Raw genomic sequence first — 21,765 nt, 5'->3', positions numbered from 1 at the left:
ACAGACTGAAGCAACAAACTCCAAATATAGGCTCTAGATTTAATTAAGTTACATAACAGCCTAAATTGTTGCTGGATGTGTTTAATGGTTTGCTACAGTAATGCAGGTCAGTAGAATGCCTGCAACTCCATCAGCATGGCTAGTGTCTCACGCCCAGTAATCATGTCATGTTATAAGCACTTCACAACATAACCGAACCTTCTGACTTTTTAAAAGACTTTTCCCACCATTATCAGAACAAAAATATTGTTATATTAATAGTGATCAGGTAATACGCATCAGGTTGTTCAACAGTAGTTACAACATCTTACCACAGGGGGGCATTGCTGGCCAACAATGAACTACTCAAAAGACTGGCCAATTCTATTTTCCTCTAGTACTGCACCAGAACGAACTGCAGAGACTGCATTATGTGTATCTGAAGATTTTTAATGAATATCTGAGAGTGCTTGTACAGTAAATACCATGGCAAAAAGTTGTGTGCTCTAACTTAACCTTGTTGCCTTTTCTATGTATTGAATTGTCTAATAAGTATGCAGCAAGTATTGTAATTCTATAATGACTTTTGAAAAATGCCAACATTTGAGGGACTGGCTAGATGATCACAAGTTCATCTTTCTTCTGTTTTCTCCTTACTAATATAAACAAGGTCGCAATACACAAAATTATTGCTCACACTCACTAGCAGCCCCACTTGTATCTGAACACATATGCCTGTAAATTCAGAAAAGACTCAGTGCACACACCTGAAGACATTCTTCTCACATTCTGGGCAGTAAATGAGTATTACTCAGAAAGCTGTAATTATGATTCACATGCATGTTGTGCTCCATAGGCCACAGGCTTTAGCTGCTCCAGTGCACATTATGCTGCCATATTGCTTTAATTTCCTGTCATCCAATTCCCAGCAACCTACTTGTGGTATCCCTACTTAATACCGTAACCACACCTGAATTCAGCTGTTTTCTATTATCAGAGGTTGCATCGCAACAGTATTAGGTATTATAATAATGATGAATGTGTATCAAGAAGCACTTTGCTCTTTAAACATGTCAGAATTTTCATGTGTTTAATTATGTCTAGTTCTTCTGTCAATATTAAAGTGAGAACACACATAATCATGGCAAATCTTGTAGAGTGAAAATTCGACAGGAAAAGAAACCTATAACTTTATATTTGACTGAATGGTCTATATATAACATATGCTACAGATGCATATGATACATCTTTGATCCTGTATGGCTTTTATCATCTTGTATCACTTTTTTAGAATATAGGTCATGGACACCTTTTCAGGTGTTATTCAGATAACAAAAACTGTTTCTAACTCATTATCATTTTGTCCTACTATAACATTCTACTATAACCTCTGCTCTACATTTTTCAATTAGTATACCATTTTGTCAATATTTTGGAAACATGACACTCCCCTACATATTAATATGAATCTTATTCAAGGACACAGTTGTTTGCTAGTGCAGTGCTATAGGCTAACTCGCTTTTTCAAACCCACGGTTATCACCTGATGAATGTACACAGCCTATGTCATTCCATTTTTCCATGATGGAATATGTAACGCATGTACAATATACTCTAATACCACTTGGCTGTAAATCCTTTGCAAACATCAGCAAATCAATTGCCCAGACGAGCCCGAGTCGTTTTCGTAACACCCCCCAACTCCCCACCCCCTACCCAAGTCGGTTTAGGTGGTTCGAGCTTATTTGCTGTGGTAACGTGATAAATTGTCCTCATGTATATTTACGCAACTATAAAGCTTTTGAACATGGAATTGGTGATGCCCGGTGGTGCTTCGCAAAGAACATAGAAATTTGAGCTTCAAATCCGCCTGTTTCGGGATACTTTGTGAGCTATGATGCTTTGTCATTGAAACGCTCGTGAAATTGTTTCCTCATGCGGACACGTCAGTGTTCCAGCATCCCGACATTGCTCCAGGAGTGCTTTCATTCTGCGCTCGCGGAACTGGCACCTGGTATTACACGAGAGTGCCACTGCAGCGGGATGGACTATAACCAGTCGACCGAGCGCGCTTGTGTATTAATATTTGTGACGACTCGTCTGCGTCGCAGATGAGGTGTTTGTTGTTTGAAAAACTAAGTGCTATGCACACCCTCACTCCTATTTATTTTACGCTGAGATTCGCTATATTGCGCGTGTCGTCCCTTCATTAGGACATCGAAATGGATAGATTGCAATCTTCCATGCGCAAACGACTCTACAGTTTACCCCATCATATTGGACATAAAACTGCTATGACTGGAGACGGAGAAGACAGCGACAAGGACACTCAAAGAAAGAGTGTCAAAATGAAATATATCTCTTCACCCTCTTCCATGGGGAGCTGTAAAGGTGTCGGCGAGGCCAAGAGCGGAGACGCGGAGACAGATGTAGGGAGACCCTTCAGAACAAACGTGAACGGTGACTGTCGGCGGTTTAGGGGTAGTCTGTCTTCCATCACCAGTCGTCATGCCTCAGACACAGTTTCGGCCGAGCAGAAGCGACTCATTACCGAAGAAGATGCCAGCCCTGAGGATGACAGTCCCTTAGAGGAACACGGCGGCGGAGACAGCCAGGGCGCACAAGGTGGCCCCTGCGGTGGAGCACAGCAAGAGCCTTCTGATGAGCAGTCGAGTTTTATAAAGTTGGAGGGTATCGATCAGATCACGTCTGACGAAGAGAGGCTTTATCAAACGGGATTCATGCACCGGCAGTTCGGGGCAATGCTTCAGCCAGGGGTCAACAAGTTCTCTCTTCGAATGTTCGGTAGTGAAAAGGCGGTGGAGCAGGAGCAGGAAAGAGTCAAATCCGCTGGATTTTGGATCATTCACCCATACAGTGATTTCAGGTAATTTTCATATAAATGCCTATTTGATAATCAATTGCTCATTGACACCTTTCTTTTTACTATGTGATACCTGAATAACTTTTCCCTGTAATCAATAGATAGGCAAACAACATTGGGCGTTTGACTTCTGTGGGCTTGTTGCACATGTTTTTCCTTATTTAACTGTTGGCTTTGTCATTGATTGTGGTGTAGATTTTTAGGATTACATTTATCTTTTTGTGCCCTTCAGTAACCTAATAGCATCTGAACTGGTAATTGAACCCATTATAATTACTCTACAAGACAAACCACAGTGTGATCTGTAATTATTCCCTATACAAGTGACTGTCTTGGAGACCACAGTAGTTTGGAGGTGTTTTTGTTTTGTTTTTTTCCAACAGGCGAATAATGGAGAAGCTGATACCGATTTAAAAAACTGGCACTGAAGTCAGACTATCAGTTTTATCCAACTTCTTAATATAAGATTTGTTTATATTTTTGAAGGGGATATGAAAACTTGCTAAGTAATATAATTACAATGGCCTGGCTCAGTAAAGTAATTTGGTATGAAGTTCAGCATTAAAAGCTATCAGCTTTAAAGCTTAAAAGACTACAAAAAGCATTAAAGGAGACCACCAATATTTCATTCACTCTCATGTTGACTGCAACTATTCTCTATACTCTTTATTATATTATTTCTTCAAACACATTAACAATGGGTACCATGATATTGGAGATTAATATAACCACCAGAAATGTTCAGGATCAAACATTAGAGGAGATCATTAAAACAGTTTATTTGATGGATTTTCCTCATTGTAGATGAAGAGACAGGAATAGAAGAGAAAATAGTAACAGTGGGAATGAAATGGGCGGCATGGTCTCGGATGGGTGCATGGTTATGATGGAAAGCCAAAACAAAGCCACACAACTTGTGACGCTGCAGTTATTAACACACCGTTTATGGGTATGGCTTTAATATTGTTTGGATATCACTTACTTGCAGCTGGTAGCAGTGGAGCTAATATCAAATAGATTTGATTCAAACTGAATTCTGCTATGTATAGCCAAAGTGCCAATATCAGAAAGATCCTCATAGCCATTTTCTGCTGTGTGCTGCCCACACTTCTACATGTGGTAGAGTCTTTCAGGTTAGAGACTTCACCCAATCTGTTGTGTTTAGGACATGATGAGTAAATCAGAATTTACCATGCATACAGTCATTACAGACAAGTACTATGAACCTGAAAGCTGAGATCTCAGATCTTTTTAGTATTTTATAAAGTCATCTTGCATCTCAAATTTACAAATCCTATTCTCTCACTCTCTCTCTACCTCTCCCTGCAGTTCTGTCCGACCTTTGCATTTTCACCCCACTGAGTGGGGCAAGTGTGCTTCTGCAGAGAGGTCCTTTCTGTGCAAATAGTTTGCACAGATAGTGACCTGCAGGGAGTGCAGAACGCCGACAGGGAAAAGAGGCTGGAGTCCGTGGCGTTTAAATTTAGACCACGTGAACAGGCCGCTTGAGTCCAGCTGCATACTAAACATCTGGGTGACAGAGATGATGACTGGTGCTGGTAACAAGAGATGACACAGTTTCCAGAGAGAGCTCATCAAAAGTGCTGGAACTGGGGTTGGTGAAGACAATCAGGGCTGATAAGAATGCTCAGCAGATATAGATGAAATACAAGAGCATTTCTGGCAGATGAGCAATTGAAAGCTGATTATCACCAAGGCTTTAGTTTGCCTGAGCCATGGTCATGACCTAGAGTTTATAGCACCTTCTTTCTTTACACTGGCATGTTCAGCAGACCTAAATATCTCTTAAGCACCATACTCAGTTGTAAGATCATCCATTTCTAAGAGATTCCATTATGTTTTGTTAGATCAGAAGAATGCTCTCGTTAGGCTCAATTATTTTGCTAATGGGATCTGAAATTTGTACTGCAATAGCAAAGAACTGTACCGTACCAGTGGGCTACATTTTAGGGCTACACATTTAATGCTATATGAATTAAAGTCACAGTCATGATTTTGAAAAATGACTTTTTAAAACAATATAGTGTGACTATGCACGCACCAGTTGCTTTATTAGGGAAAAAAAACCAACAACACTTTATTAGAAATACCTTGTTGAAGTCTGTTGCCATGCCTGATACTCTTGCTCTTGATAAAGAGTCAGTTTCCAATGAGCACTACTGGCTCTGTGTTTTTGGGTGCCAGATGTCTCTTAGCCCAGCAGTAAAGTGGGTCTAATAAAGTGGCATTGACACATGTAAAAACCCCAGCAGCATTATTGTAAATGTGTACTTGCTCAATGTCTGCCACCACTACTATGTGAGTGTTAATGCTGGGTTGAGGATGGTCCATCACCCTAATAATATCTACTGAGCAGTGATGCTGTGGTCAGACACTGGCCAGTGATGAATGGGGAGGAGGATGGTTGACTAATTGTGCATTCCAAAAGATGGACTACCCTGTAGGTGTTTCTAGTGAAGTGACTAGTGTATACCAAACAGCAATCACGGTGGCATTTAAAATCAGTGTTTTTGTCAAAGTTATTAAGCAGTGCATGGAAAAAGCTTTCATACGCATGCAAATATGAAACAACTGCTAAAAGAAGATTATATTCCATGATGTTGGCAGTTCCACAAGTATCTGACTGAATGGTGAGCCAGCATATCTGGAATGTGATGCAGCTATGGTGAGCAGTTATTTGTAGATATGAAATACTAAAATGAGCGTTGCTCTCAGTCACAGCTTGTACATGTTAACAACCTAATTGACAGTTGTGCTAAATTTCTCAATATATTACCGAATCTGCAAAATGAGTACTCAAGATAATCAAAGGCAAGATGAAATGATACTTGTTTTACATTTCTAAAACCAGACTCTTCAAATAATTAAGATTTTGTGTGAAATAGGCAAGCGCTGAAGTTCATTCCGTTGCCATTATCCAGGAGACAGACATGGTCAGAAATCTGCATAGCCAGCATACTGACACATTCAGTGATACTACTTACATTTTAAAGTTAGCAAAAATCATTGCAGCATGCTGATGACTATTGAAAGCAAAATTCACACATCACTGTGATGTGGCTGGCTGTGATTAGACTCAACATTATAAAAGCAGAAAGGATGATTCACTTTGATTTTTGCTGCACAGACCTGTACTGCTGTGGTGTTTTCTTTAGTGATATAGACATATAGATGTCCCTGTATTTAGACAGAATGACAGGTTACAGACTGTAGTGGTTAAAAGTATTATACATAGAGCTAACTTGAAAGTTTTACTAACATGAATGTGAGATTATCACATTATGTGCATTCTCTGCACACATTTGCTCTAAATGATTTTTTTTTATGGTTGATAAATGTCACATAAATGTAAGATCTTTCCTGAAAAATATTTCTACACACATACTGTTTAATGTGTAAATGTTCTGAGGCATTCTGCTGACAGTGGCTGGAGCATCTGTCAGAAGCCAGATGTCAATGGAAAATCCTTTATAATCTGAAATATGAGAAAAATCTGTTTCTAGAGGGTATGCTCTTGGGTAATCTCCACAAAAGGTCATTTTAAGCACATCTGAAGAACCAATGTTTAGAAAAAGATGAAAAGTGCAACTGTTTAATAGAAATCTTGGAACAGTGTAACAGTACACATAAAATAGCAGGTGCATGTCTTGATGGGTCTGAGTTTTACTGGTTTCCTGTGGACTGATAGTATCAGTATAATTACAGTTTACCATATAGACCAACAGTATTGGTATAATTACAGTTTACCACATGGACTGATAGTATTGGCATAATTACAGTTTACCATATGGACTGATAGTATTGGCATAATTACAGTTTACCATATGGACTGATAGTATTGGTATAATTACAGTTTACCATATAGACCAACAGTATTGGTATAATTACAGTTTACCATATAGACTGATAGTATCGGTATAATTACAGTTTACCATATAGACTGATAGTATCAGTATAATTACAGTTCTTGTTAACTGCATTGTTAGTGGGGTAAGTTTTTGATTAGAGGCTTTTGCATGCTCACTATCCTCTTTTGCAAATCTTGCAAAAACGAGTAATTGTGTGAACATGCCCCATTTTTTATAAACGACTTATCTGTGGTAAATCTATCATAGGAGTTTTATATGTTGTGCTGGGATGGATCAAAAAAAATCCCCAACAGATTGTTTCAAAATGCTGAATACTGTTTTTTTTTGTTACTGTAATATACATTATTCTGTAGGGTAAATCGACCCTCTGTGTGATTGACATCATCTTAATTATGACACAGCACTGGGCTAGAATATGTGATACAAAAATATGCACCAAAAACCAAACCAGCACTCCCAAGATAGAACTGAGCAAAGGGAATTAAGGACATCAACACCCTGTATATGCCTAAGAGAATGAAAATGTGAAAGCAAGATATAATATGCTTACTTTTTATCGGCTTGCACATTAGAGAGCATTGAACAGCACTGAGGGAAATACAGACGTGAACTCTAGTATTATGATGTTTATCAGTTTGTGACTCATACACCGGTAACCAAAAAGGTTAAAATCTTGGAGGCATGTCAAGGCCAGAAAGATAATTAATGCTGGGTACAGCAATTATACTGACTTTCTTGTAAATGCTACACCCTGCAGCAGAAACTGCAGTCTTGCCAGAGATCTCCTGGTCAACATAAAGATCTTTCTTTACATATGTGCTATACATCCATTTGCTGAAGGGAGAATGTATCTACAAATGATAAAGGAGTAATGACCATGGCAAGTTACTTGGTTCAGCTTCAGACAAAGTCTGGTCTCCTGGGACATTTTTGCAGGCAAGTTATGCTTAGTATTTTTAAACATGATTGTATCGCAATAATTATTTTCTCACCTACTTTTGCTCTTACTGTGCTACTTACTTGACTTTGTGTTGAATAAGAATGAAGATGACTTTCCTTTTAAGATTTGAAATAATGATGTATGAAAGAAATCACTGATTACAGTTTTCAGTCTGACAATGTGGGCTATTTTTTGGACAGTGGGGATGGTTTAACATCTAATGCTAACTTAAAACATATCTTAAAACATAACTTAAAACATATCTTTATTATGATGTATTTTCACTCATTTCTTACGAGCACTCTTTGTTCTGACCAGGTTCTATTGGGACCTGATTATGCTGCTCTTAATGGTGGGAAACCTGATCATCATACCTGTGGGAATCACGTTCTTCAAGGATGAGCACACCCCGGCCTGGATTGTCTTCAACGTGCTCTCTGACACCTTCTTTCTGGTGGACTTAGTCCTGAATTTCCGGACTGGGATTGTGAAGGAGGACAGCACTGAGATCATCCTGGACCCGCAGCAGATAAAGGTGAAATACCTGCGCAGCTGGTTCGTGGTGGATTTCATCTCCTCTATCCCAGTGGATTATATCTTCCTTATCGTCGAGACACGAATCGACTCGGACTTCTACAAGACGGCCAGGGCCCTGAGGATCGTCCGCTTCACCAAGATTCTCAGTCTGCTACGGCTGCTACGGCTGTCCCGTCTCATCCGGTACATCCATCAGTGGGAGGAGGTAGGCCCTGTCACTTCACATGCATGCATCATTTTGGTGCTCTCATTTGTAGTACAATCCAGACCAAACTCCACCCTTTATTCTTCCACTAATAATGACTGCACAAAAAATCTGAAATGTTTTTGAGACATTGTGTGCATTTCAATTTTAAGCTTTCTCAGTAGACAATCAGTCAGCCTTAGAAGTACAGTCAGGCTTTAAAAAATGTAGTCTTAATGCTCACGAAGAAACCTTTAGGAGCCTGACTTTGCATTCCCCTGGCCTATCCTTGTGTCTGACAATAGCTAAATTGTCAAGATCAATCAACCCTATCACCCCAAAATCTCTTAAAATAAAGGAGATCTATGCAGGCAAGAAGGTGATACAGCACTATCTGTATAAAATGCGGTGTATCTATCTGATCTCTTTTCCTATGTCATTAATCCCTCATGAGCCATTTGTAACATTAGTAAATTTTGTAACATGTTACATCTTAATCTAATTTAAGAGCAATGAGAACTGACTTTAGATTAACCTTTAAATGTAACTCATACAACATTCTCTCTTTTGTCACAGTCGCAATCTCTATACCGTTCTTGTGGTCACCTCCCTAGATTTTCCACATGACCTATGACCTGGCCAGTGCTATGGTGCGTATAGTGAACCTGATCGGCATGATGCTCTTGCTGTGTCATTGGGACGGCTGCCTGCAGTTCCTTGTGCCCATGTTACAGGACTTCCCGTCTGACTGCTGGGTTTCCAAAAACAAAATGGTGGTACGTAGGAACCATAGAGAATCAACAAACATTTTATAAATCACCATGTTCCACTTACATGTTGAAAATGTTTTTTCCATAATCCCATTTCCTGTCTCTTAAAGTGCCAGATAATTCCGTGATGTATCAAATCAGATGTATGAACGAATGGCTGAGAAACACTGACCCAAATATTTATGTTTATGTTTAATATTAGCATTTCTTCTTATTGAAGAATGTACACTAATACTTAAATCTGTCAAATTAATTTAAAACTCACATTTCCAAATTATACTCACTTACGAAATGTAAAATGTTAGTTATACTTTAGTCTAGTGTAGTACAGCCTTAGTGTATTTGAACAGCCTTGCTCTCTGGATATCATCCTTATTAAAATAAGGTTCCAAAACCACTTGATGCACTTGAAATGACTCCCTGTGTTGTCAGTGAAGCCATGATATTCTCCTCCCTTCCTGTCCTTTTTCTGTTCTCAAATTCTGTAAGGGGTAAACTCTGACACTTTCTTTCTTTCTTTCTTTCTTTCTTTCTTTCTTTCTTTCTTTCTTTCTTTCTTTCTTTCTTTCTTTCTTTCTTTCTTTCTTTCTTTAACTCTCATGTTTCATCACCATTTTCTTCTCTGCTCCCTGCCACTATCCCCTGTCTTTGCCTCCAAACCCCTCCAATTGCTGACGTTCACTTTCAAAATGGTGTTCGTGCATTAAATGTTATTCTTTGTCTCTCTTCTCTCATCTGTGCATTTTTCTCTCCCCCTCCTCTCAACCACTCCCAACCCTCCACCCCCCCATTTTGCTTTTCTCTCTTCTCACTCCCACTTCTCACCCTCTTCTTCCACTGCAGAATGACACCTGGGGTCAGCAGTACTCCTACGCCCTGTTTAAGGCTATGAGCCACATGCTGTGTATTGGTTATGGCATGCACCCACCTGTGGGCATGACCGATGTTTGGCTGACCATCCTCAGCATGATCGTGGGTGCCACTTGCTATGCCATGTTTGTGGGACATGCCACTGCCCTCATTCAGTCACTGGACTCCTCTCGAAGGCAATACCAGGAGAAGGTTAGTGAAAGAGATGACCTGAGAATGGAAGACTGAGCTGATAGTTTTCTTCTGAAGTTAGAAGTAACAATATCAAAAGAAATTCAATTAAAGAAAGACAAAATATGACAAGCATTGTTTACTGATCCTCTGCTTATTGTTTTTACAATTACATGTAAAAATACGTGTAGCAAACAGATCAAGTGAGGAGTAACTGAGGTTCATATTGTTTTATCAGAGTGGTTCATGACTGCCCTCAGTGCACACTGTTTTGTCTTTCATGCCAAGTGCATTTTGAGTGTTAATTGAACTGTTGCCATTTTTAATGAGGAGGAGACACAAGAGCTTTGACCTCTGCTGTGTCTAAAGACTCAAGTCAATTCAGTACTGCTGCAGTTGCTATGGAAACTCGCATTGTTGATACTGGATGGTTATATTGATGTAACTGTAGTTTCCCCATGGACTCTTCAGTTAGTTTGTACTGTTCTTTAAACATGTTCTATAATGGATCATCGCATCAAATTGTGTGACTCACGACTTTTTAAAAATTATTTATTTCACACAGAAGGGAAAAGATGCTTGTGTTCAGACACAGAAGCAAAGGGAACGCTTTCACACTGATGCCTTTGGTTCTGGTTTCAGAATGCAGAGTTCATTCTTCACAGCACTGAAAGGGAAAGTCAAATAGCTGCAGGTTTACTGTGGGATCAACAAAGCTGTGGTGTCTAGCTGTTTATTTGATTGCCTTTTGTAGGCAGGCTTTTCACCCTGTGACTGGATATCCATCCTTAATGACAATGCGATTACCACCAACCTGCTGACAACAGCATTATTCATTTCCTGAAAAGGACAAATTCCAATGACGTGTTTTTTTCTTAACAACATGACTCATGCTCAGCCTACTTTACCCTGACAGTTTTGTATGACTTTGTTTCCATCCTGCTCTCAAGAGTCAACCCCAGCTGTACTGTTTGACATTATTTCCTGTTGTCCGAAGTCGTCCCTGCTGTCTCCGTCTCCTGTCCTCAAAGATGATAATAGCAGTCCCACTTAGAGACTCAGTGGTACAGACAGTGACTGGACAAACGAGTTACAACCAACATGGCAGCACTATAATGTGGTGCGGGGCACAGTGGAACCAGGCTTTAGTCAACAGGGTGGGTAGGCAGGTGGGTGGAACGACAAAGGGCGGCTGGGAAGAGAGTGAAGGTGTCCTGAGGTGGAAGCTTATGAAAGCATGACAGGGGACAGGAAAGGTGTTTGTTCTGTGGGGGGTGTGTGTAAGCTATGGAGTGAGTGAGAGAGGACCGCTCAGAGAGAAGGGCAGTATGAGGAGGAGGAGGATGCACGGAGGAGGTCTGAATGTTTCAGGGCTGCGAACGCCATGTCTTTCTCCAAGATATGAACAAAATAACAAAGACACGGCTAGAGAGAGAGTGGATGAAATGAGCCCTATCAATACTCAGTGTCCTTCCTAGAAGTCAAACAGGCAGGCGGAGATCAAGAGACACAGAGAAACGGAGCACAGAGATGGCTTCTGATACGCTGTTGCGTTTCACTAGTGGAGCTGATGTGGGAAACATAAACATGTATCTCGCCTCCTACATTCCACAACCTGTTGTTTGCTATCAAATTATTAGTCCACACCTGATGTATAAATAAATACTGTAGCTATGTAACTCACACCTTCTGTGCAATATATGATTTTTGTATTTCCCATCCACATGCCATGTTACTTATCTATTTTCACTGGCCTGCAACCCCTGCAGTACAAACAGGTGGAGCAGTACATGTCTTTCCACAAGCTTCCTGCAGACATGCGGCAAAGGATCCATGACTACTACGAGCACCGATACCAGGGCAAGATGTTTGATGAGGAGAGCATCCTAGGAGAGCTTAGTGAACCACTCCGAGAGGTTAGGTCTAAAATACAGCCTTCTTCCTGAATATGCATTTTGTATGAAATTGAAGAACTGTATGACTATGAAAAGTCTGCTCAAAAAGCTTTTCTCTCCACTTTCCCTTCTTCTGTCTACATCTTTCCACTTAAAGGAGATCATCAGTTTTAACTGTCGGAAGCTGGTGGCTACCATGCCCTTGTTTGCCAATGCAGATCCCAACTTTGTGACCTCAATGCTAACTAAGTTACGCTTTGAGGTCTTCCAGCCAGGAGACTACATAATTCGAGAAGGCACTGTAGGCAAGAAGATGTATTTCATCCAACATGGAGTGTTAACAGTTCTCACCAAGGGAAGCAAAGACACAAAGATTTCAGATGGCTCTTACTTTGGAGGTAAGCAGTCAGATGCCAAACATCTGCAGTGGAAGGTGGAGAGATCCTGAGTACAGTGATTGGGAATCTTTCAACTTTAATCCCATTTAAGTGAAGAGATCCTGAGTACAGTGATTGGAAATCCCTCAACTCTAATCCCACTTAAATGGAGACAGCCTGAGTACAGTGATTGGGAATCCCTCAATCTTCAAGCCTACTTAAGTGGAGAGATCCTGTGTATAGTGATTGGGAATCCCTCAATCTTTAATCTCACTTAAGTGGAGAGATGCTGAGTAGAGTGATTGGGAATCCCTCAACCTTTAATCCCATTTAAGGGGAAAGATCCTTATTACAGTGATGGGGAATCCCTTGACCTTTAATCCCATTTAAGATTAGGTACTTTGTTTTGTGAAAACATAGTCTTCCACTGTTTTACTTGAATGTCTATAATCCCTTTGCTTTGAAAATATTTGAACCACTGTATAAATTGAATGTTCTCTTGGAAAATGCCAATGGAGTGGACAAAAAGATGAAGATTTCATGAAGCCACAATGAAAAGAGTGATGCAAGAACAAATATTTTGGTTTAATGAACTATAATACCTGAACTTTTAAACAACTGCAGCTTTAATGATGCATCTCAAAAGAAAATAAGATCTCAACTCAGATTTCAAATAAACATTTCTTCAGATATACAAATGTTATGAAAACATTTTAGTTGTGTTTTAGTTGTAAAGTAAGAGGTCATGGACACATGACAAGTATAAACCAAAAACTACATAATATAGATTTATATCTAACTATTTATAATGTTAAAATATATATTATTCTCACAATAATAATGAATCGCAGTGAGTGATAAGTTACATTTCCATTATTTAGCTGACATTTTTATCCAGAGTGATTTACAATTATGAGTGAGTACACCTTGAGCAATTCAGGTTTAAGGGTCTTGCTCAGGGACCCAACAGTGGCAACTTGGCAGTAATGGGGCTTGAAATGGCAACCTTCCAATTACAATCAACCATCTTAAACACTGAGCTACCACTACCCTGAGTTGTAGGCACTGTGTATTGCAGTGTAAATACACATCAATACATTTTTAATAGATTAAGCAATTTTCAGTTTTTTTATTGTGTTCCAGTTGAATTGGACATGGTTCAAGGAAAGTCTGAACTACAAACTCACTTAATGAGGCATTACAGTCAAACATTGCAGTATTAAATATTCAGAAAATATAATGTAGCCTCGTGTATTATGCATACATGAGTGAGCCAATTGATTTTAGCTGAAGTATTTGTAACGAGATTAACTGTTCAGGCTGGTACTGTGGTGTTCTAGCAATGTTATCAACTAGTTCTCAAGGGGAACAGGCACATTTCAGCAGCCTAAAGAAACTTCCCACCCAACATCAGTTAGCCATTCATGAAATTAATTTCCCTCCACTGTTACTCAGTGGGATTTTGCAATGACTCAAATAATAGGCGAACAAATAATGGGGGGCTGGTGTAGGGGCCTCAGTTGTGAGAAAAATGTTTGGAAACCCTTGGAATATTTGGGGTTTTTACACAAATTGCTCCTAAAATATGATATTATCCAAGTTAAAATAATAAACAAAGGCTTATTTAGCAAAAATGTAAATATGTTACATTTTATGTCTTTATTAAAAATAGTTCAAGCAATGAAAATCAAAAGTATGAAAACCTCTAGGATAAATGAATGTAAACAATTGGGGTCAGATACTCAAATCAGTTCTATTTTTATTGCTTTAAAATGTCTGAAATGCTTTAGTGCACATTTGGACAAGTATCAGTAATTTTTAATATCACACGTGTGGATTTTAAAGTAACACTGTTTGGCGGGAAAAATGACTATGTTAAAGCCTCACTAATCAGGGAAGCTAACATCAGATACAGCAGCTTATTCTGTTTCTGTTAAATGACATTCATACAAATATTTCCTGGCAAATTCTGGCCCACCTAGTCTGAAAATATAATGTAGCCTAATTTTCAGCATTCTGTGCCATATGAATCTCAGTTACTGTCTCTGTGGTTTTAGGATCACAGCAAAGTAGACCACATTATCAGCAAACTGGAGATTTATTCAAGAAAGAAACTAATTTTGCCAAGCCTGTCCTTTCTGCCTGTGATCATTCGAGCTGCTCAACAACCCACTTGTAATCTCTCTGCCCCAAACCCTGTGTGTGAGAGCAAGGGGCAAAGAGACAGACAAATAGGTTGATCCTGGTCTGGTTTAGAGCACTCGCACTTCATTACTCTCTCTCAGCTTTTTCTCTGTCGCTTTGTCTCTCTTGCTGTTTGTTTCTGTCTATTTCTCTTATATGTCAATCTCTTTCCCTTCACTTTCACTCTCTTGCCCCTCTCACGCCACCCTTATACTTGTAATATAGTGTGTGTGTGTGTGTGTGTGTGTGCAGATGTGTGTGTGTGTGTGTGTGTGTGTGTGTGTGTGTGTGTGTGTGTGCGCGTGTGTGCTTCAATAGTGGGTATCTTGGCTGCTTGTTCTTTATAACTCTGGCCATGACGGATGGGGGGAGAGAGTAATCCCTTAGGCCATGTCTGCTGCTCTATCTTATCCAAACAACCCCATTCCATCTTGCTCCAGGGACCTAAAGGCCAACAGGAACCTTATTTATGGTGTTATTGTATTTTTATTCATAAACAGCAGTGGTATTTTTTTATTCATAAACATACACCTTGTACCAACCACCAACATCAATCATAAACCTGTGGGCATTTAGGGCCCTGAAGCAAGAAGAACTGGGGATATGTGGATAAGATTAATTTTCAAGGTTTTCATTTGCAACAGAGGCTTAATTGTGTAACTCAAATCCATTCACTGAAGCATTCATTAAAAGTGCATAAAAGTGATGATCAGGTTTTTTCATTTTTTGGCCGAGCACTACAAAAAGTGAAGAAGTCTCCTGTTGCACCATTTGGGGCAAAAACTACTAAGGGCCCTGGTCACAGTTATGAGGCTGTGTAGCTGAGGCTTCTATTCACTTTGCCTCTGACACCATTGTTTAGAAATCTCAAAATGAATCTTAACAGATGTTGCTTTACTAACTTTACTAACTTTACTAAGATTTTAAAATGCTGTTTTATATATAAATAAAAAAAAAGGGCACAGGTTTGCTTTTTGCCTTTTCAATTGACATTTTTTCTTTGAATCACTGTATAATATTCTGTGAATCAAACACCAAATCATGTTTAGGATACTAGACATTAAATCTCATGTTTATGTGTCATGTGATGCATTTTATGTTCATATATGTAACGTGCTGTTCCTGCACAGAAATCTGTTTGCTGACTCGGGGCAGGAGAACAGCCAGTGTTAGAGCAGACACATACTGCCGTTTATACTCCCTGTCAGTGGATAACTTTAACGAGGTGTTGGAAGAGTACCCAATGATGCGCCGTGCCTTCGAGACCGTAGCCCTCGACCGCCTGGACCGCATTGGTGAGAGCTGAGAGGCACACCATGTAGATAAATGTACAAGAATCAGTCAGAAACCGCAGAGCCCTGCTGGTGACAATCCCTTCTTTACAAAATTAGGGCATGGGCATGACTTAAGGTGTGGGAGCAAGATCCTAACTTGTGGGAACAAGATTATTAAGGTGATGGAACAACTTGGTGAATCATGGAAACAAAGCATTTGAATTAGATCATAAAGGCCTTACGCAGCAAGGGCAACAGATGGAAAATGGAGAGTGATTTCTTTCTATTTTTCTATTTATTCTTGTTATGAGTTATGCCGATTTTATATATGTCTCAAAGAGAGAGAGAGAGAGAGATGGCATAATTTTAAGCGCATGGCCTCAGACGCAGACAGTTTGCAGAATTGGCAGAAGGGACAGATTTCATCATCCATTAAATGGAAAAGCACATGAGGCTAAGTGTCAACTCATCCAAGAGCACTGGCACAGAGGAACTCAAACTACTGACCCAGCCTTACTTCAGCACTGCAGATGGAAATGGATATTTGGGTATAGTTGTACTCCAGTGTAGTCCAATTACATTATAACTAATTAAAAAAACTTTCAGTTTCTTTTTATTATTGGGTTAGCTCACCACTGTGCTTATTGTTGTTTACATTATGGATAATAAAGACTATCTGCAACTGCAACTGCACTCCCTCCTTGCTGCCATCACGGCAATCTTTTATTTTTAAATAAAATTAGCATTTTTCTTAGTAAATCCAGTCTGTAGTACATAATCAGGTCTCTGTAAAATCAGCGCATTTTAACACATTAAAAAACCCAATTAAACCTCAATTTTGGAATAAGGATCTTGTTCAAAAGCCTTGATGATTTTGTTTCCACGATTCACTACATCGTTTTCTAGCCTTAATCATCTCGTTCCCACGCCTTAATCATCTCGTTCCCATGCCTTACTAACTCATTTCTACGCATTAGGATCTTGTTCCCAGAACCTATTAAGTCGTGGCCATGCCTTAATTTTATTAAGAAGAGATGTCACCAGCAGCACTCTGCAAGAAACTGTGATCAGTGATATGAAGTGAACTTCTGCACCAAGGCTTTAGATGTAGAGTGGGAATCATTGGGATTTCCCCTCGAAGTGCTGTGATTGCTGAGCAGTGCCCCCACTGTCTAATGCATTTTTTTCAGTTCAGTGAGAAAGATTTTGGTTCATCTGGCAAACATCAAATCAAACCTACATTGTTTTATTGATCACTGTACTTCACAGATTAAAAAAAGAAAGAAAAAAAAAAGCTGTATATATTTTTAATTGGCTAGCAAGACAAAATTCCTTAGTAATTGTAGTCATGAAACTGCCAGAAATGTCAGAAGGCACCATAATGTGAAAAATGCTCCTAGACTGATTGCCACATCACAATGTTGAAATTTGACAAATGTCAAGGCCAAGGAACAGCTGTGATATTTTTAACAGTAATGTATGCACAGTAATGTATGCACTTCAGTAATGTATGCACAGTAATGTATGCACAGTAATGTATGCACTTCAGTAATGCACTTCGAAATACCTCTCTTGATCCACCCTAACGTTTTTAATCAGGGTGTTTTGTTAGCATTCAGTTATATTGTATATTCCCAGTATCTTCATATGCTCACTGTATTGTCATCACAGGAAAGAGAAACTCTGTTCTCCAGCACAAAGTGCAGCGAGATCTCAACTCAGGTGTGCTGAACTACCAGGAGAACGAGATCATCCAGCAGATTGTGCAGCACGACAGGGACATGGCTCACTGTGCCCACCTATTGCAGGCATCTCCTCCAGCTCCACATGCAGCCCCGGCTCCTTCTCACACCCCAGTCATCTGGGCTCCCCTCATCCAGGCTCCTCTCCAAGCTGCTGCTGCAACCACCTCTGTAGCTATTGCCCTTACCCGCCACCCGCATCTGCCCCACACACTCTTCCGGCCTCCGGTGCCCTTGCTGGGCTCCTTGAAAGATCCACCAGGCCATCTCAAGAGGTACCCCATGGGGACAGCATTTTCAGATGCCACTGCACTAGGTGGCTCATCTTCTGGGGCCAGCTCTCAACTCGGCTCTGGTGTAGAGACCCCTATTCTGGATTCTCTCAGAGCCAGGAGTTCTGCAACAGCCTCCTCCCCTCACTTGCCTTTTGCCTCCAGTTCCCTTCCATCTTCCACTACAACCACTGTCACCACGATCACGTCCAGCATCACAGAGGCATCAACCTTACCCCATGGGCCCCTCACTGCCTGCAGCTCTAAAAACTCCAGCATAGCTCAGCTCCATGCCCAGCCTCAGCTTCCGCAGGCTTCCTTCTCCAACATTGCTGGACCATTGCCTGGCTTCTTCCCGCAGGTGGCAGTAGGAGGAGAGGTGGCTCACTCTGCCATTCCCTCTGCATCTACCATCACCCCTCTGATAGCCCACTCTATTAGCCCTATACTAACCCAACTGCAGTCCACTCAGTCCAGTCTATTTCAAGCCAAGCCCAGTCAGGACTTAAGCAAGCCAGTCAAGACTGCCAGTTCTTCACCTTCTGCTGGCTCTCCACTTTGCTCCAAAAACCTTTTAGAGCAGTCAGCCTCGAAGCCCTACACTCAGGACCCTCGAAGTTCCCTTCAATCTGATCCCCTCCCACAACTCTCCCATGAGCCATCTGCCCTCGCATCACTCGCCCAGTATGGCTCTGAAAATGCCTCCCCATGTAGCACCTCACCAGCGTGGAGCCCCACATCCCAGAGTCCCATGGTGAAGAGGAAGATACCCGTGCACAGCAACCCCTCCAGCACCTCTGGATCCCAAAGCTCTCTCCTGTCCCCTCAGACCCTCTGCCCACCAGCTTTCCAGTTACGAGAGACAGGGGGATCCCTGGTTGATCTCCCCTCTCAGGAACTTAGCACCATCTCCATATCACTACCTTCCACTCGACCTCTTGAGAGACACAAACTACTAACACAGGGCTCAAGCCAAGTCCCAGATCAGTCTCATTTAGTAACAGCATCCCATACCCATACCCCCTCTCCCACCCCTGTTACCAAACCCTATAGTTCAATACCAGGCCACGTGGCCTTGTCAAGACATACTTCTAAAGTATCTATAGCTCAGACTGGATCCTCGAATAGCTCACCAGTCCCTGGCTCTCGAGACAGATCTACAGGGAAACCTAACATACAACCCAAACTCCCATCAAACTTGTGAGACTGGATGGTACCCTCATCTATTGTACAGACAATGTTTTGTATCATCTAGTAATATATATCAAAGAAAATAACTTTTAATGCTGATAGGAGGATGTTTGCCTACCTGCATTTATAAAAGTGCAATGACTACTTTTCAACTAAAATAATGCCAAATGAAGGAACAGATAGTTGGCTGATGAATGAATGAAACTGTATGAAATGTGGGTTTGTGACTGGGTTGTGTATAAACATACTGTTTGACCTTGTCTTCCAAGTTCTTTTAGCAATTTTTGCAATACTAATGTCTGATGGTAAGACTGAGTAGGGATATGCAACAAATAGCAGTTTCCAAATATTGAATCAATACAGTAATAACAGGATTATAGGTGTTATTGTACTAATATAAAATGTGCTCCTTTTTAAGGAAGGGACTATGCTTGGGAAAAGATGCAAACACACAGCTTGCTCTTCATTATATCATCAAGTGTGGTAAAAGGACATGTAGTAAAGATCATATACACATACACACACATACACACGCACGCACACACACACACACACACACACACACACACACACACACACTCATGTTCGCATCTAGATTTCATCATCATAATTATGAGACAATGATTGATCTTTCCACTAGACCCCCATCCATACCTCCTTGTTGATCAAGGCACACTGCTCAGAACCTATGGCCTTTCCTTTTTTAACAAAACTGCCTTAGAGCCTGAAAGACCAGGGAATGATCCCCTCACTTCCATGACTAAAGAGAGAAGATAAAGAATGTATTGCAATCATTTTGTATGTGCTCTGAATGTGTACTCGTGCAGTACTTAAGCAATAAAACTGTATGTTTGGTTTTGTACATGCACGGAGGTTTGTAGCATCACAGCATTCTTCCTAGCAGACAAAAGATGTAGGTCCATAAGGATTATCACTTACAATATGATAGTGTTGTTGGCCCATTTGGTATGCCAAAGCTTTTCCTTTCTTTGTGGCATGCAAAATATTTCCTATTTTGTATGACATGATATGCTGTCAGGTATACTTTGGTTTAGGTAAGTAAACAGTATATTTTGGTTTGCTTTGGTTTAGTAAATTAACATTATATTTCATATTTATTTGTAAAGAACAATATACATTCCCAAATCAGTATCTTAGAGGTATATGAAGAGACCAAAAAACTGGAATTTGGTAGATAATAAAGTATTTATACTTATAGATATACCTGTTTGCTTAGATCTTCAGTGACATGACAAGTCACAAATTATAGATTATTAAGAGAAGGGGAGAAATATTCTTCCTTCTGAGCATTGCTTATACAAGTTAACAGTGAGAAATCCCATGTATGGCTGAGTTTTTCAAAAACATTGTAAAGCATCTAAACTTGCTCCATTGCAGTGCAAATTACTTTAATCTCCTTACCTCCAGACTTATTGTTAATAATTTTAAAGCATATTATTCAGTAATACTGTGAATTAATCAGTAATTATATTTAATGTAATTTGAAAGGTATGTTTACTAGAGTGATGAATACGAATCTGGACTCACCAACAGGTCGTAGGAGTGTAAGTGGTTAAGCCCACAAGGCTTACAAAGCTCAATCCCTAACAGTTCATTGCAAAATTACTACTTATATATTTATCTGCATATAGTGTATGTATTTATTATTTATTGTGATTTTTTTCACTGTGTTGTGATAAGTTGTTTTACTGAGAGATCTCGATTCACTTTTGCTTTATAAACTTAAAATTCTTCATAATTTTGTATTTGATAAGTATATTACTGTAGTCATGCTATGATTACCTTTTACACTACCTCAAGTCCCCAAATTTCAATCCAGATCATTACAAGGGAAATGCAAATGTAGGACAGATACATAATCCTGAATATTTATGATTTAACTATTCAAGCATCTATCACCTATGAGCCTGTTTATCAGTACAAGGGAGTATAACTGCATTGTTACTGTTTGTACACTGTTCTCTCTCTCTCACTCTCGGTGTGAGTGTGTTTGTGTGTGTGTGCGTGCGTGTATGTGTGTGTGTGTGTGTGTGTGTGTGTGTGGGTGGGTATGTATGTTTTGTCATGGGATTACACGACTATTTGCATACATTCTTTTTTGTAAAAGAATAGCAGCATTAATGGCTTTTACTATTTTGTTTTGATGCTGTTGTTTTTTTTTCCCTGTCATTTACCATAAAATTATTATTCCAGACCGATTTAAACAAAGTCAAGTGGAAGAAGAGATTTATATTAGAATTCATTTCTACATTGTTGTGTCTGTTTGGCTTTTAATGGCCAATTGCAGTTTACAAGTAACATAATAATGAATATACAATGTAATAGACTAATATAATAATAAAAGTACATCGAAAGTTTTTAACTTGACAGTTTATCAAGATTAAAAATTTAATAACAGAATTGTACATGACAATACTATTCCTGGGATAAAGTCAAGCTTTGAGTTATTTGAATTTATTTCAACTGTATTGATAGTTTAAAAATTGAAAAAGAATAAATTTTTGTTCCCAAAACTATTTATTCCATTGTATCTATGTATGTATGTATGTATGTATCTATCTATCTATCTATCTATCTATCTATC

General features: G+C 39.7%; 1 protein-coding gene across 1 annotated transcript; it reads left to right on the top strand.

Moving 5' to 3' along the window:
• Positions 1 to 2,201: 2,201 nt before the first annotated feature.
• Positions 2,202 to 19,603, top strand: hcn4l (hyperpolarization activated cyclic nucleotide-gated potassium channel 4l). The gene is made up of 8 exons (XM_027018396.2): positions 2,202 to 2,866; positions 8,012 to 8,435; positions 9,029 to 9,190; positions 10,028 to 10,246; positions 11,995 to 12,141; positions 12,278 to 12,518; positions 15,812 to 15,976; positions 17,627 to 19,603. The coding sequence occupies exons 1-8, from the start codon at positions 2,202 to 2,204 to the stop codon at positions 19,171 to 19,173; spliced, it is 3,570 nt and encodes a 1,189-aa protein (XP_026874197.2). The 3' UTR covers positions 19,174 to 19,603.
• The last annotated feature ends 2,162 nt before the right edge of the window (positions 19,604 to 21,765 follow it).

The sequence above is a fragment of the Electrophorus electricus genome, chromosome 2 (assembly GCF_013358815.1).
Source record: "Electrophorus electricus isolate fEleEle1 chromosome 2, fEleEle1.pri, whole genome shotgun sequence".
Lineage (NCBI taxonomy): Eukaryota > Metazoa > Chordata > Actinopteri > Gymnotiformes > Gymnotidae > Electrophorus > Electrophorus electricus.
This window is presented reverse-complemented; position numbering and strand designations above follow the sequence as displayed.

Excerpts from the sequence above, each read along its gene's own strand:
- hcn4l (XM_027018396.2), top strand. The coding sequence starts at position 2,202 with ATGGATAGATTGCAATCTTCCATGCGCAAACGACTCTACAGTTTACCC. Across the intron at positions 8,436-9,028 it reads ACATCCATCAGTGGGAGGAG|ATTTTCCACATGACCTATGA; the intron begins GTAGGCCCTGTC and ends TCACCTCCCTAG. Across the intron at positions 9,191-10,027 it reads TTTCCAAAAACAAAATGGTG|AATGACACCTGGGGTCAGCA; the intron begins GTACGTAGGAAC and ends CTTCCACTGCAG.